The following is a 16,054-nucleotide window of genomic DNA, read 5'->3' on the forward strand; positions in this document are numbered from 1 at the left end:
CTGTGTGTGTGGTGGGGGGGTTGGTTGGTTGTCAGTTGGTTGTCCGTGTTCTGCTTGGATGCTGGAGGGTGGCTAGGTGCCTTAGGATGCTGTGCTCTCGTCTGAGGCACAGGCCTTTGAGTGACTTTTCCTGTTGGGGCTATTGCATGCTTCCCTGAAGACAGCCTGGACCTGAATAACAGCTGGATATGAAAGCCCTTGGCCGTTGTTTTCTTTTTCTAAAGGGAATTCCACTGGACTTCAGAGAAAATAATTCATTGAAAAGCAAATTGATCCAAGTTGCCAGCTAAGTCCTGCCTATAATTGGGCTGAATGGATGGAGCTATATATGAGTTATGTTTTTGAAGGATATTGGGTAGAATTCCATACTTAAAAACTTCTAACCCCAAACCAGCCCTAAATAACCAGAATTTGAAATGGAGAGCTTTCCCCCACCCACACTTCCTATTAGGATTTTGGTGGCAGAATCCTCCAGTGTCAGAGACAGAGGAGATCCTTTGGGGAGTCCCAAGTCACAGCCTGTCCTCTAGAGGTAAAGGGACAGAAGCCCGGAGGAAAGAAATGACCCAAAGTCACACAGGTAAGATGATAGGACTGATATCAATATAAGGGGGAATGTGACAGTGTCTTAAAAGTGGTACAAAGCCAATGATGTGGGCTTTAGAAGACGGGGAAATAATAGCCTGCTGGGCCACCTGAGGCAGGACGGAGCGGGCTTTGCATGGAGAGAAAGTCCATGGTGAAGGTGGGGTCAGGTAAAGGAAAACCACACATGGCAGGGCTGGGAAAGGGTATGGTTTTAGAGACCGGTAGTCCAGTTTGCCTGAACTCCCATCATCCCACACGCAGTGTAGAGCTCGTCTCCTGCAGTCTTGCAGCAAATCAGGGAGATGGGTATATGCTCTGCAGCGTGGTGTGAAGGTTTACAAAGAGCCCACTGGTGGCAGAAGCAGGGCTCAGGCCAGGTCCTTAGACTCAAAGCCCAGTTTTTGTCTGTAGCGCTGGTCTGCCACACTTGTGAAGGGTTTTAGTGCTGCGGGCATGCGTGGTAGAGGGTTTCAAGTGCTCAACTAAGGGGTTCAGACTTGGTCCAACGAGCAATGAGCAGTTTGCTGTTCTGATTGGGAGAAACCTGAGAACGGTGCTTTGCACAATCGGGCAGGAGTGTGGGGATGCATCAGAGACCTGGGTACCTACCTCAAGGCGGCCACGAAGACAAGCAGGAGTTGGGCCTCCTAGTCATGAGGGACTGGGCTGGGATGACCAAGGGTCAAATCAGTGAATGATCTTGTCCAAAGTCAGCCAGCTAATTACTGCAAATGAGGTTCAAGTTTGTTTTTAATGCCCGTATTCTGGTTGCCAGTTGTTTGAGTTGGAAGCAAAGCGAATATACATAGAACAAGAGAGGGCTGTTGTCCATCATCCCTAAGGCCAGCTTATGGGCTGTGACCAAATAGCGTATGTGTGTACCTGTTGTGCACCTAGCCGGGCAATTAATTAGGGATGGGAGGGGCCGGTGTATGCAGAAGTGCAGGGGAGCTACATAAAAATCTCCAATTAAAAATATTTGAGAATGGTCTAAGTTAGGGAAGGTGTCAAAAGGTGCTTGTTGGTCTAAGAAGAGGTGAATTTACCTGACTTGAGTCTACATGTCAGTATCACATCTAATATCCATCAAATAAGGCAGCAATTTGCCCTGCTGGCCATTGCCCGCCCTTCCCCATGCTCAAGAGCTTCTTGTTTCCCCACCTTGATTCCGTCGCTTGAGTTCCTGACACTTTGTTGTCATGTAAGCCAGCCCCACTTCTTGAATTCCTGATGACTGACTTTGGAATAGCCTGCTTGCTCCTCAGGCTTCTCTGCCTCTTGCAGGAGCTGCTCTCTTTCCTGAGCCCAGTGCCTGACCCTGCAGTCATTTCCCACTGATGCACAGGGCGGTTCCCATCTTGACACTGCGGCTGAAAAGTGGCACGTGTCATGGGTCTGTGCCTTCTTACTTGCGCCGACCGTACTGTGTTCTCTGTCTCCTCGCAGTTCAGTTTGGCGTGTATGTGCTGTTGCCACAGGGAGCCAGGCAGCGCTTACCCCTGCCCCCCGCCCCTGCTGCTCTGGGTCACACTCTCCTAGCATCCTTATGTTTACTCCCAAGGAGGCTTCTTGAGTTCTTCGGACAGTCTCTATCTCTCCTTTCCATGTGACCCTCTGTTGAGTAAGGCTCAGACACATCCTGTGCTCCTCAGTTGATTATAGGTCAAATGTGGGGACCTGAGGCAAAACGTCAGGCCTGGGGGTGTGGCTCCTGCAGTTCAGTTCCTGCGGTTACGGGGCGTGTTGTGAAGCTGACGTCAAGCTCGGGTCTGTTTCAGAGGTTCACGGTCCAGGGCTAGAGCTCCAGGGCTAGAGGTCCAGCCGGTTATACTCTTAATCATCCTGGAGGGTTGTGCTTCTGAGCCATTTTCTAGGGAGTTGATAATGAAGTATTGGGAGGAGAGGTGACACCTGTCATTATCCCTGGGGTCTGGTGGATGTCCTATAAAATTAAACTGAGTGAACCTGGGAAATACAAGCATCATCCACAGGCTTCTAGAACTACAAGGGATCTCAGCAAGCCACTTATTTCTCCAAATACTACGTAGGGTTTACATATGTTCTCAGGTAATTGGTTGTAGAGCCAGTTTGGATGATCCATTGGTTCCCCCCCCCCATTTTCTCAACGGTATGCACTAGACACCTGTATTTACTCCCATCCCTCCCCATCTGATGACAACAGTTTGAGCTGAGACCCCATCGCCCTTTGCTGACCTTGAACAGTGGCTCTCGGTTCGGGTTTCCTCAGCCCAGCTACCACAGTGGAGTCTGCCCAGTGCTCCCAGCCCCAGCCCAGATCTCTCCTATCTTTCTAGTCCTCAACTAGTTGACATCGGTGTCATCACACTGCTTCCATACTTCTTGGCTGTCGGACCAGATCAGAAGCAAGGCCAGCATTCGTACTCCTGTGCTGAGAAAGCCACAGTCTACCTGTGTGGATAATTAGCAAGGTGGGGCAGGCAGCCTGCGGTGGCTTCCCTGTTCATTCTGCCATGGCCTGCTCTGCCCAGGAAGCCCCAGGAACTGGTGTAGGTAGTAGTGGGCCGATGCCAGGAGGCCTGTGTTATAAACCCACTTCCACGCTCCTAGGAAGGGGGGTTTCCGGTTAATCCCTAGGAGCATATGTTTTGTGCCATGCACTGTTAGAGGGACTGGAGATTGAGAGCAGAGTGCCTGCCTTCCCGGCCGTGGATCTGCGAGCTGGATGTAGGTGGCCGACTATAGCCCTTATAAGCAATTCATTTGCCAAATCTGTGGCCCACACATTTGTTCGCGCCTTGTGCTTGAACACGCATGTTCCTTAGAGATCTGATAGGCTGCTCTCTGCATTACCTGTCTGTCATTCTGCTATCTATTCTAAAGGGATAAATATAGATGCATTTTTATCTAGTGTAGAGTATCTTCTTTCTGCCTTTGGTTTAGTCTTACTGAAATCCCTCTTACTGCAATTGATAGCTATTTTATCTAATTTCTGATAAGCTTGAAGCAAGATCAGTCTGGTGGTTAATAGCATGCCTTTTATGACATATATGAACAAGAAATTCAAAACTCTAGTGGCACGCTAGGCTCAAACACGAGAGGAAAAGATCCTTGTTTTTGAAAAATTGTAACTCACGCAGTGGTACAAGATGGGCATGCCACAGAATCAAAGGTGAGAATATGCACCTGAAAGGGCATATATGTAAAATCTCGGGATGTGTATGTGTATATATACATGTACATAGAGAAACAGGTTGGGGGATGCTGCATCCAGGGAGGATGTGTCATCATGACCAACTGGCCCCATCTCCCTTCCTGAGGGCCCTTAGGAAGGCTGTGTGCTGTTGGTAAGCCCTTTTCTGAACTCTCCTTTCTCCTGCTCGTGGATCTTACGCAAGCACGGGAGGGAGAGCAGACTATCTTAACACTGTTCCTCATACTTATTCTTCAAAGAAGATGAGATGACCTTGATCGAGCTCAGGGCTTTGTCAATAGAGTCCCTGGGAGGCAACAGAGCCTTTCCACGGCCAGCCACTGACCAGAGCTTTTTCCCTTCCAGAGAGGAGAAGAACCAGTCCATCATCGTCAGCGGGGAGTCTGGAGCCGGCAAGACCGTGTCGGCCAAGTATGCCATGCGCTATTTTGCCACAGTGAGCGGCTCAGCCAGTGACACCAACATCGAAGAGAAGGTCCTGGCGTCCAGTCCCATCATGGAGGTAAAGCCTTCCAAACACACTTGGCCTTTCTGGCTGGAGTTCCTTCCTCTGGCAGCCAGACTGCTGGGTGGCCAGCCTCGTGCGGTTGCTCACTAGAGTCCTTGGAAGCACATTCATGCCTTTCTTGCAGAGCCCCTTGTCTCCTGGTAAGGAAGAAATGCCAAAGGTGCCCCTAAGACCACAGGTTTGGGAGTTATCTCACCTGGTAGCATCCTTCAGGGCCCCAGTACCGAGTGGAGTGTCCTCTTCATGCCGTCCTTATCCCTGGACTCTGCTGAATGCTCTAGTGAGCATCCTCCATTCTGCCTCCACTTCTGCTGCTCTTCCCTCCCCTGCTGCCATCGTGTGTCAGCAAATCCGCACTTCGCCCAAACCGTCCAGGGCTTTGAGGGCCTGCTGCATCAGGAAGGCAATGTGCATGAGCGAGGGAGGCTAGGTAGAGCTGAACATTTTATTTTATGGGGAGGGGGGAAAGTAGAGCCAAAAGCTCTGTGATAACACAATCTGTTGGTCGTCAGGAAGCAGTTACCTGTGATGGCATGGACTGGCCAGGGCATTCCGTCTGTACCTCGACTCCCCAGCCTCAGCGCAGTCAGTACAGGTACAGGGCCAGAGAGACTTCCTAAAGCTTCGGTCTTGCTGTAACTCCCCATGTTTTAGGGTCAGAACTCTATTTCTCTTTTTATCTCTCTTTCCTCCATAAACACTTAATTCTGATAAAGTAGATCTAAATGGGTGTGCAGTCCCTGGGCCAGCTTTGATTGCCTGCCTCTGAAGTAGAGGCTCTTGATTATCGTCTGGGTTACAGTCTGGTGGGAATCAGACCCCCGCCAGCCCAGGGCAGCTCCTTGGTTTTAGGAAGAAGAAATTGAGTTGAGGCCAAAAGCTGCCAAGATAGTATCAGATTTCTCTGCAATGCCTTGAGCCGCATCGATTAAGACCCAAGTCACCAAGGTGGTTAATCTCTCAGATTGTTTTGGAGCTGGGGGAAATAAGAACCTGCCTGGACCTTCCTAGATCCCCTCCCCCCACCCTTTACCACATTGCACGACTGAATACTGAGTCTCAGTTCATAGGAATTCATTGCTTTTGTGGGTATAATCTGCCTACACAGTTGGATTATCTGGAGAACTTTGATTCTCTGTTGACTAACAGGACATAACATATTAAGAGTTCAACAAAAGCAAGTTTCCATACTTGTTCTTACATGGATTGGAAAATGGTCCGTACAGTTGGAGGCATTTTTACCAAAAAGATATGAACAAAAAAACTTTCATTCTCTTACAATGGTTCTTAAACTTGAGTGCATCAGAGTCACCTGGCGGGCCTGTTTAACCCAGATTGCTGGACCCTACCCCTCCAGAGTTGCTGATTCAGAAGGTCTGGGTAGGGGGCCCCCAAATTTGCCTTTCTACAGCCTGCTGATAATTCCTCCACATTACGGTATGTTTCCTTATAGTTTTTTCACTGAATATAATAGTAATAAGCCTTATCTCCATATCATTGAGCTTTTTTATGAACTGCCTTATTGGCTGCAAACATATTAATATTGTCAGACCTGCAACTAGTTAGTGGCCCGTTTGTTCATAGCATGTATTCTAAACCCAAGGTGGGGGCCTGGCCATGGCCTCGATTCAGAATGTGATGGTGGACTATGGCCTGGCCTACCCGGGACCATCTGTGCACCTAAATTGAGGCACTAAGATTGTACTCTATGATTAGCATCATGTTTCATCTCGAATGGGAGTGAAACCAGGCTTTCAGCCTCTCCTTTGCCCCTGAGTTTCAAAACTCAGTTCATTTTTAAGGTAATAAGGTTTCAAAGACCCAGAGTGCTACCTCTTTTAGAAGTAGAGGAGGTAATTTTTCTGGGCAAAACAGATAAGGGAAGAAATCTGTTACATCTCTGGTGTCTGGACAAAGTAATTTTAGTTAAGGTGAGAATTTAATGAAGGTAGATCACCCCATTATTAAACACGTACGAGACACAGGAAGACTTTTTAATTGATTTAATTGTTGTTAAACGTACATAAAATTTACCATTTTCAGTATTTTAAATGAACAATTGAAGGGTATTAAGGACATTCAGCGTTAGGCAACCATCACCACCATCCATTTCTGAACTCTTTAATCATCCCAAACTGTACGCATTAATAACTCCCTATTCTTCCTCACCAGACCCTCGTACCCTCTTTGCTACTTTCTGTCTCCATGAATTTGCCTGTTCTAGGCACCTCATATAAGTGGAATCATACAGTATTTGTTCTTTTGTGTCTGACTTACTTCACTTAGTGTTTTCGAAGTTCATCCGTGTTGTAGAATGGAGGAGTACCCTCTTCCTTTTTATGGTTGGATGATACTGTTTGGATAATACCACATTTTGTTAATCCATCCCACTGTTGATGAACTACTTGGGTTTCCTCTTGGCTAGTATGAATAATGCCACTGAACAATGGCATGCAAGCATCCGAGTCCCTGCCTGGGGAATGGTTTTTAAATGATAGTGGTCTAAAGTAACCTAACATTGTCAGTATCTCTTATGTCCTGAATGGGCTGGTGCACTGCTGGGGATTCAGAGTACTTTGGCATGGGAGAAATGGGAGAGCACCATGCACACCGAGAAACCCACGAGATGTGGTTCAGTTGCTAAGGTCTAAAGGAGGAGTGTGTACACGGAGCAGCAGCCTCAATGCGTGATGTCACGTAAATAAATGGTGCAGTGGTTTGGGCTCACAATATTCAGTTTCTACCTTGTGCAAATTGCTACTTTGGAAACAATATGGGTAATTCCCTAGGGCTCATTCTGTCAACTGACAGAATTTGGTCATCATGGAGACTGTCCCTTGAGTTTTTAAGTGTTCTATTTGAGAGAAATCTTGGAGAGAAATATGGAAAGGAAGAATCGTAGCCAGGAAGGACTCTGGGCGAGTTAGAAAGTGTTGCTGGGCCGAGAAAGCGCAGCTTCTGCACTGCTAACACCTGACTGTTCACAAGAGTCCAGGTGGGCCCTTGTGTCAGGAAGCCCCGTCAGCTTTGTGGTTCCTCAGAGGGTCAGAGGCAACACAAGGCCCGTCTTCATCAGGGGCCAACCAATTCCTGATAACTCTGCCTCTGTCCCGGCGCAGAATGGCACCTCCCAACCAAGCAGTCAGCTCTGCTCCTGCACCATCTCGTTATTTCTGTGGCCGCCTCCTGGGGAGACAGAGTCGAGGACGGTCCGAGGCAGTGGAATCCCCAGCGAACTGCGCTAAGTGACAGTGGTTTGAATTAAAGGTGACTTGAGGGTGGATTGGGATGATTTATTCTCAGCACCAGAGCTGTCTGACCCTGTTCTGTGTAAGAGCTTGCCAGCATCCCGGGAGTGATTTGTTCACAAGTCTGCACTGATTAAAGGATATTGGTAATCAAGAGACTGTTAGAGGAGGGGCAGAACCAAGTCTGGGCCAGATGGGTCACGGGGCTTCTTGGGGTGCCCAGAGTCTGCAGCACACAAGTCCGGGAGCTAGAGACTGCCCCCATCCTGGGAGATAGAGGAGACAGGAGGTACAGTGGGCAAAAGCAATCGAAACTAAGACCGGTTACTATGTAATTGGGGGTATTTAACTTTTGTTCCTTTTAAGCTAAAGAAACAAGGCCTGCAACTATTAACCTATTCATACAAGAGTCTGTGCCCAGAATAACTTAGCACATCTCTTGTCTTGTGCGCCAGCACACTCTGGCCACTCCACACACTCAAATGTCCTGTCCCTTGACCCAGGCCATGTCCATAACTAGAACCCCTCCCCCTCCTCACTAGCAAAACTCTACTCAGCCTTTAAGACCCTTGTCAGTTTACCCTCCTTCAAGCCATCCCTGTTGTGCTCGGCATGGCTAATTGTCCTGCTCTGTGCTTCCACGTATTGATATGTCCCTCACTGTTGTATAATCCTAATTATACTGAAATTATTCCAGTCCATTGATCTTCCTACGTATTTGCATATGCATAAACAACAAAGAAGGTGGTTCTCTTATGTCCTATGTGAATGGTAGCATATTTTGTCATTTTGCAACTCTTTCACTCAACATCTTTTAAACTTACCCACAAATCATGTTCTAGTTTACTTATACCAGCTTTATAGTATCCCATTGTGTGAGTACACTACACTTTATCCGTTTCCCTACTGATGGGCATTTAGCATGGATTTCTTTTTTTATTGCTAAATACAACCTGCACCAAACATTCTTGTGCTTACTCACGCCTACACTTACATATTTTTCCAGGTAATATCTAGAAGTAGAGTTGCTGAACCGTTAGGTGCATGTGTATTCAGTGTTACTAGATAGGTCCAGTGACTTTTCAGAATGGTGGTTCTGGTTCCCATTTGAGCCAGCAACATAGGAGAGTTTCTTTGTCCTCATATCCTCCTCATTTTGTAGTGTCCGAGTTCTTAGTTACAGCCCCTCTGGACTGCCATTTTAGTCTGTGGTTCTCTGATGTCCACTGAGGTTATCTTTTCTTAACGCTTATTGGTCATATGAGTTTCTGCTGTGAATTTCCTGTTCATAGCATTTGCTCGTTTTCCACGTTGTAACCACTTGCATCATTTCTGCTTTTTTCTTGATCTGTGGGACTCAGTGAAGGTTAAAACCTGTTTTTCTTTTCTCATCTATAATAACTCATCAAAACGTTTCCTGAGTCTGTGGGTAACCAGAAAAAAAATCAGCAAGTGTTTAAAAGATGAAGAATTGCACATGAGTCCTTTACACACAGGAGTTGGGAGTCCTAGGGTAGAGTTGATGGGTTGAGTAGTAATAACCTCTTTTCTTTGTGGGTGCCATTACATACTTTTAAAGTACTTCTAGATCTGTCACTTCTCAAAGCAGCCTAGTGAGGTAAGGAGGAGAGACCTTTCAACTGTGATCTTTAGACCTGGGGCAAGCTTTCCCCTAAGCCATCACAAGGAGTGGTGTCGGGTATGGTAAAAGCTCTTGTTGCCATTTTACGAATTACGGAATTTGAGTATTTTGAAATGTACATTGAAAATACATTGAAGTGTATTTGTTGAAACTAGATGGTCTTTGAGAATGTTCCACAAACTGGACTTTGCTGATTGCATCTTCATGATGTTGAGAACGTGTTCCTTTGTCTTCTGTTTCCTGTAAAAGGGCAGTAAAATTCAGAAGCTTGATTAAATTAAGGTTGGATTTTTGGCACCCATTTGGGACATCCCAGCGGGTGGACTTCGATGGGGAGTGGACGTGTAGAACGCAGGCGATCCCGGACTGAAGAGCTTCTGTAGTGCAGAGCTAGGCTTAGGTTTCTGTGAGTGAACGCTTGCATGACTCAAGGCCTCACCTGCCTCCTCTCAAAAATAGGAGTGGGACATTTTCATGAGTATTTGTTACTGTGACCTTTTAAACAGTAGGGATTTGCTTTCAGCTGCCCTGTTTGCCTTGTTAATAACAGATGCCAGCTGAGCCTTACGTAGTTTTGGGACATTAGTAGCTCCGTGGCTTGGATGTGGCTGAGAAGGGGTAGAGGGTCAGTCTGGATTTTGGATTTTCTTTCAGCCTCTTTGTCCCTCAAATTTCGTAGACCACTGAAAATGTATAGGAGACATCTTTCAAGTGTTTTAGCAACCAAAAAAAAAAAAAAAATGTAAAAGGGATTAAAATACTAACATATTCATTACCGATCCATTAGCAATGTGATGCTTTATAGAGAGTGAATAATCATCCCAGGCCATTTAGTCCCTCACTTTTAAATTCTCATCGGGTGTTTTGAACTGTGCCCCTACAGCTGCATGAGAAATGGTATCCAGAGGGTGAGGTCTTCCTGATAGGATCTAGTGATGAGGTGTAGAGGGGTTGGTGTTGATCTTTGGTCTCTTTCTCAGAAATACCATTTATCAGATGGGAATGACATTTGACTGCTTAGTCGTGGAGATCTGATCAAAGCACAGGAACGTTTGCTTTTCTCACCGAAAGTTCAGAGCTCTCAGATACTGGCGTTGGTTTAGTAGCTCAAGTGTGTCGGAGTGGTGAGCTCTGTGATTCTCCAGACCTTTCCTTCATGGTCCCAAGGTGACTGCTGCAGCTGTAGCCATCACCACACGCATTCCAGGAAGGATCTGGAAAGAGTCCACCAGTCAACTCCTTACTCTCACTGGCCATCCTTAGGAGCAAAGGAGGCAGGAAATGAGGTTTTATTTTTAGCTCTGCTCATTGCCATCCCAACAGCGGGGGGAGGCTCTGTAAGGAAGAGGAGAGAGGACATGGAGCTGCTACCACACACATACCACCTAGAACTCAAGAAAGCTTTCCTGGTTTTGCATACCTCTTGTGTGTTCTGTGCAGGCCATCGGAAATGCCAAAACCACTCGCAATGACAACAGCAGCCGATTTGGAAAGTATATTCAGATTGGCTTTGATAAGCAGTACCACATCATTGGGGCCAACATGAGGACCTACCTGCTGGAGAAGTCCAGAGTGGTCTTTCAGGTGAGCGGTACGAGTTGGGCCCTTTTGTACTTTTTCCCCCACGAGTGATGCTCACTTGCTCCCTGACCCACTCCCTGTGCCCGGAGAGCATCTCATCTTTTGGATACACTTGTTCTTTTGGCTTTCTTTCCTTACATCAAAAAGTATTCGTGTGAATGCTATGGGCATTAGACCCGAGAAATCTTCCCAGGTGGGTGGTGGTGTTAGATTCAATCAACAAACCTAATGAATGCCTCTTATGTACTAGCCCCGTGCTCGATACCAGAGATACAGGGAAGAAGAAGATAGTCCTGTTCCTCTTGGATTTGAGAGTCTTAGGATTAGGGGAATGTTCTGGGCTTCAGCTTCCCCAGGAACCTTCTTACTTTGTAGGTTATATTTAAACAACAAAAAACACACTACTTAGCCTGAAAACAGTCCTCCCCCAGCCCCCTTTCAGTGTCCCCTCCCTGACCTGAGATGGCGCACGTCCTTCCCACCCTGGCACTCAGCTGCCTTCAGAGGGGACATCCAAAACAGCCTCGGCTGCTTCTCGGAGACGCCCATCAGCGTGCTGATGCTTAACAGCCCTCTAATGGATTTTTTAGCCAGCTTTATTAGTTTTTCCCTTTTTCTGTTCAGGCTTTCTCCCCACCTCCCAAATTGTTTTGACAGCCCCACATCCTTATATCCTGGCAGCAAAGGAAACAGCCCGCTGTGCTGGGTGCAGGTCACAGCTGCTTGTAGCTCTGGCCAGAGTCTTCTCTGAACACCCCTCGAGCCTTCCTCTTCCTTTGCTCAGGCCTCCTGACCCCCCACCCCCCAACACCACCACTCTGCCAGTTTAAGGCAGGTGTAGCCCGAATGTCCGCCATAAGTCCTGCCTCTGTCTAGGACCTTTAGTGACTGCCCCAGCCTGACGTGATGGGCAAGGGCAGAGCTCTGACTAGGTGCAAGCCTCCCGGAGGAGAAAGGGAGCCTACCACAGGCAAGTCACAGTCTGTGCGACCTGAGGCGGGCAGCACGGAGATCTGGAGTGTGTGTTGGTTGGCCAGCCCACCACTTGTGGAGGAGAGGTGATCCTCTGTGGGAGAAAAAGAAAATAGGCGAGAGGTAAAAGTCCTCAGGCTCGAAGAAGGAGCATAACCGTGAATGGAACATCTGGAGGTGGGAGTTGCAGGTGGTAGAGCCGTGAGGGAAGACGTGAGCACAAGTCTTGACCTGTGTCACCCACAGGACTCTGGGATGAGAGCGAGTGAGGGGATGATTGCAGGGGTCACTGCCTTAAAACTGTTCAACTTATTTCCTCCTCCAGGCAGACGATGAGAGGAATTACCACATCTTCTACCAGCTCTGTGCTGCCGGCAGTCTTCCAGAATTCAAAGAGCTTGCACTAAGTATGCGAACTGGGGTCTTGTCTGGGGTCCCAGCTCTGCCTCCCATGTGGGCATGTCCCCACCCTACCCCAGACCTCCTTGAGCGTCCGTACCCAATTCATAAACTCGGGCTAATTGTCCCCAGGCTGCCTGCCACAGAAATCCGTTTGAGGGGGGAAGAGGCATGGGGTAGAATAGTATTTTGCAGAGCACACAAGAATTTCCATGAGTTATTTTGAATAATGATTCCACTTTGGACAGCGTAAACAGTATGTCCCCACCATGAGGATCTAGAGGTTTAGCTAATGCACGTCATGTCTTTGTGGCCTGTGAGTTTTAAGTCCTACTTAAGGATGGAGCTGAAGGAAAGGAGGGAGGGAGAGGCTGGGGCAGGATGAAGATGGATGGTCCGGAGGGAGCTTTAGGCCCCAGGGCACTCTGATTTCTCTGGAGCAGGTGGGGCACTGTGGCAGCCCAGTGGCGCACGTGGGCGGTGGGGGGGATGGAGAGACCAGAAGTGCCGCTCAACCAAGTCACCCGGTTGCAGCTGTCAGATAAAAAGAAAGCCTTCCAGTGGGTCTAAACCTCCCCCCCCCCCCCCCCCCCGTGTCTGCTAATGCTGTTGGCTGAGGGCTTCGGCAAGGGTCCTTTGCGTGGAGGCTGTTGACGTGGAGCCAGGGCCAAGCAAGAGGAGCGAGCAGGCTTTAGGTCTTCAGACTACTGATGGAGGGCCTCTCCTTGCAGCCCGGGGCCTCCCCCCTTCCATGCGCTGTGACTTGGTAAGGAATGTTGATGGACTCCTGGCCCTGAGTCCTCAGAGCCCTCTCCCGACTGAGGTGTGTGATGTCACAAGCCTGGGGGGCCCGTCGCATCCTGTGTTTGCCAAGCGTCCTATCTCTGGCCTGTTGTCTGGATTTTAGGGGTGTGTGGGGAGGTTCAGTACTAGCAGATGGTATGAAGAGCTGGGTGTCTAGACAGCGGTTGGTGGGTCCTTGTGCATCTGCGAGAGAAACCGACTGCCGAGGCTGCCCACGACCCGAATCCTAGCTGGCTTCAGGGCCCAGCACCACATCGACCTCTGACGGCACCAGCCTGTGTTCGTCGTAGCTGACACGCACCAGGTAGTCCACACCTCAGTCTGGCCTCCTAACTCTCTGCTTTACTCGCTTACGAATTCCTGCCGCGTTTGGTGCCTGGGTCCTGCAGTTTAGCACTGGGTCCTTGGCTCGTTCACCGAGCCCTGCACAGGCGGTGTCGGGCACCGGGGACCTAGTGCTGCACATAGCCGTTGTGGGGGCTGCCCTTGCCTTGCTTGCAGTCTGTTACGGTACAAGGGGATCGGAGTGCGCCGAGTGAAGCGTGACTGAGGCGGGTCCGCAGGTCCCCAGGGGAAGTAAATTGAGAACCCGAGGAGGAAGCCCGGGAGGGCATATTATGCTGTTTTTCTGCTGTACTCTATTCGGTGTTTGCAAGTCAGCATCTCCCCCAGTGAAGCTGTAAACACCTCGGGAGTGACGGGTACAAGCCTCGTTTGATGCATCCCTCTCTGAGCTGGCACCTTGGGCTCGGATGTTGGTTTATGGCCACAAGTGACCAGGAATGCAGGCCACGCTAAGGGCCTTTGCCATCCTCCTCTTTCCTTCCCAGAGCTGGGGACATGGGCCCAGCTAGACTTTTCAGGGCCAGCCTGTAGGGGATGAAAATTTTTTCAAATGTCATTTTTGTAGAAAAACGAACAAGTACTGGCAAGATCCTTTGAATTTGGACCATTTTATCCCAAATGTAACTTTGAGGATATAGGGGGGGAAATCCTCCTAATTTTTTTTTTTTTGTGCACTTACGTAAGTGCATTGAACTTTAAAAAAAAAAAGGGGGGGGTGGCTTTTCCTTATTCTATATTGCAACAGGATGTCAGACTCCTTGGGCCCCCAGCTGGAGCACTTGAAAACTACCCGATCTGATCAGTTTCTTGCACTGTCCCTTCAAGAACATCTTAGAAAGCACAGAGGCATTGATGAGCTCTTGTGCTCAGGGTTAGGCCGTGTTTGGCCTCGTGGGTGCATTGGCTGTGAGCACTGAAGCCTGACAGTTCCACAATAACCCTGGTTGAGTGGTTGGAAACAAGTAAATGAAGGACTAGCCAGTGGTTCCTAGTGGGTAGACTGCCTTGCCTCCTCCCCCCTTGTCTTCACCTAGAACGTGCTCCTCAAGTGTGCAGAAGTCTCGGCAAGACCCCTTGGCCAACGAGGGCTTTGTGCAATTGAGAGTGGAGAAACACTCCATCCACACTTCCAGCCATCCGCACTTCCCCCTGCCCTGTTGTGCTGGTCTGTTGCATTAAAATTACCTCAGGATGAGATTTAAAAAACGACAACAACAATACTCCCGCGAATCATTGGTCGAAGTGTGAATAAATAATGGTAAAAAGAGGTGTAATGGGCTTTTAGTTCCTTAAATACAGCCTTCAGGTAATAAGGAATAAATTATTTATTTTTCACTTCCATGGGTGTGTTGACAGCCTGAACAGCCTCTCCTGCTTTGCACAGTTGGAGCAAAGCCTCCCGATGGTCCCCTGCTCTAAGCACTGGGCTCCTGCCTCCTCTGTGGGCTGTGCACGGTCTGATCTGTACACTGTTCAGGGTCTATCTGGCGAGCCAGTTACTAGGGGACTTTGTGGCATATATCTCCTTGGAAATGTGAGAAAGGGAGACCCAAACTGGAGGACAAGAGATGTTGCTCCGGGATGGGACAGGCAGTGCTGGCTTCATGGGCTGGAAAGTAGAGCCAGGATCCAGGGCAGCTAAGCTGATGGCTGAGGACTAGCTCCTGTTGGGATGTGTCTCACTAGGGCCTGGAGTGTGATGGTGACAGAGCTGATTGCACACCTGAAAGGGGATGATGATCTCGACTGGATTCAGATCATTTAGTAGAGTGAAGCTGTGACTGACCCGGGTGGGCCCCAAGCCAGAGGAAGTTCCCCTGTGGGGCCCAAATTTGGGAACTAGCAGTGGGGAAGGTGGGTGGTCAGTCTGACTCAGAACATCAGGCAGGGGGGCCCTGGCTGTTGACAGCGAAGGGGTCTTGGTAGATGCTGAAAATGCCGCCTCTCCTCCAGCACGGAGGTCTGGTGCCTTGTGTATTTTTCTGGTGTGTCAGCTGATAGCTTCTAATAAGGAGTTAGATTGTGTTTATGGCAAAACCATGTCATAAACAACCATCTCCACAATAGGGTGATCAAGTAGTGGGCTCCCAGGCTGGCCAAAGTCTGGGAGAGCCTGGGTAATCCCTTCAAAGCCTAGTTCCTCAGTTTGCCTAGCTGAAAAATAGGAATAAATAAATTCCGTCATCTTCATGTGGGCCCTGCAAAAATCATCGAAGGAAGTACTTTGAAAGGTGAGTGAAAAGGAAAAATGCTTTTCTTAAGCCTTCGAAACTCTTCTGTGCCAGAGCTCGTGGGGTAGGGGTGGGGGAGGGTTCTATATAAAAGAGCTGAACATATCATCTTCCACAGAGACCTGCGTGACTTCCTTCATAACCATTTGCCTTTGCTGTGGCTGTCTGCGAGCCTGGGGCTGAAGTCCTTCCTCTCCTTGCTCAAGTGCCTCTAGTCCTCAGGGTTTGGGTTCCTCCTCCAGGAAGCCTTCCCTCATAAGCTACGGCTGATATTCTGCTCTCCATGCCTGTGGGCAGTGTAGCCTGATGGTCTAGCTCGGGTTGTGTGAGGCAGGGTTTGGGTCTGAGTTGGGCCACTTCCTAGCTGGGCCTGGCAGTGTGCACTTACGGGAGGAGTGTGGCTTGGAGCAGAGGATGCAAGGTGGGAAATGGAAGAGACCAGAAAGGAGAGGTAGGCGGGGCCTCTGTGGGCCTGGATTGGGGGAGGGTGTGGGTAGAGCTGAGGAATGACAGTAAGGAAATGGGTGGATCAGGGACAAGAGA

General features: G+C 48.8%; 1 protein-coding gene across 4 annotated transcripts in view; it reads left to right on the forward strand.

The window, feature by feature from the left end:
* MYO5B (myosin VB) overlaps positions 1-16,054 on the forward strand; it is a 334,482-nt gene that overhangs the window by 184,362 nt on the left and 134,066 nt on the right. For all 4 annotated transcript variants that reach the window (XM_078060351.1, XM_078060352.1, XM_078060353.1 and 1 more), the window contains exons 5-7: positions 4,127-4,283; positions 10,620-10,763; positions 12,058-12,139. In XM_078060351.1, the coding sequence (XP_077916477.1) occupies positions 4,127-4,283; positions 10,620-10,763; positions 12,058-12,139 (383 nt within the window). The remainder of the gene's footprint in view (positions 1-4,126; positions 4,284-10,619; positions 10,764-12,057; positions 12,140-16,054) is intronic.

The sequence above is a fragment of the Halichoerus grypus genome, chromosome 13, assembly GCF_964656455.1.
Source record: "Halichoerus grypus chromosome 13, mHalGry1.hap1.1, whole genome shotgun sequence".
In the NCBI taxonomy this organism is placed as follows: domain Eukaryota; kingdom Metazoa; phylum Chordata; class Mammalia; order Carnivora; family Phocidae; genus Halichoerus; species Halichoerus grypus.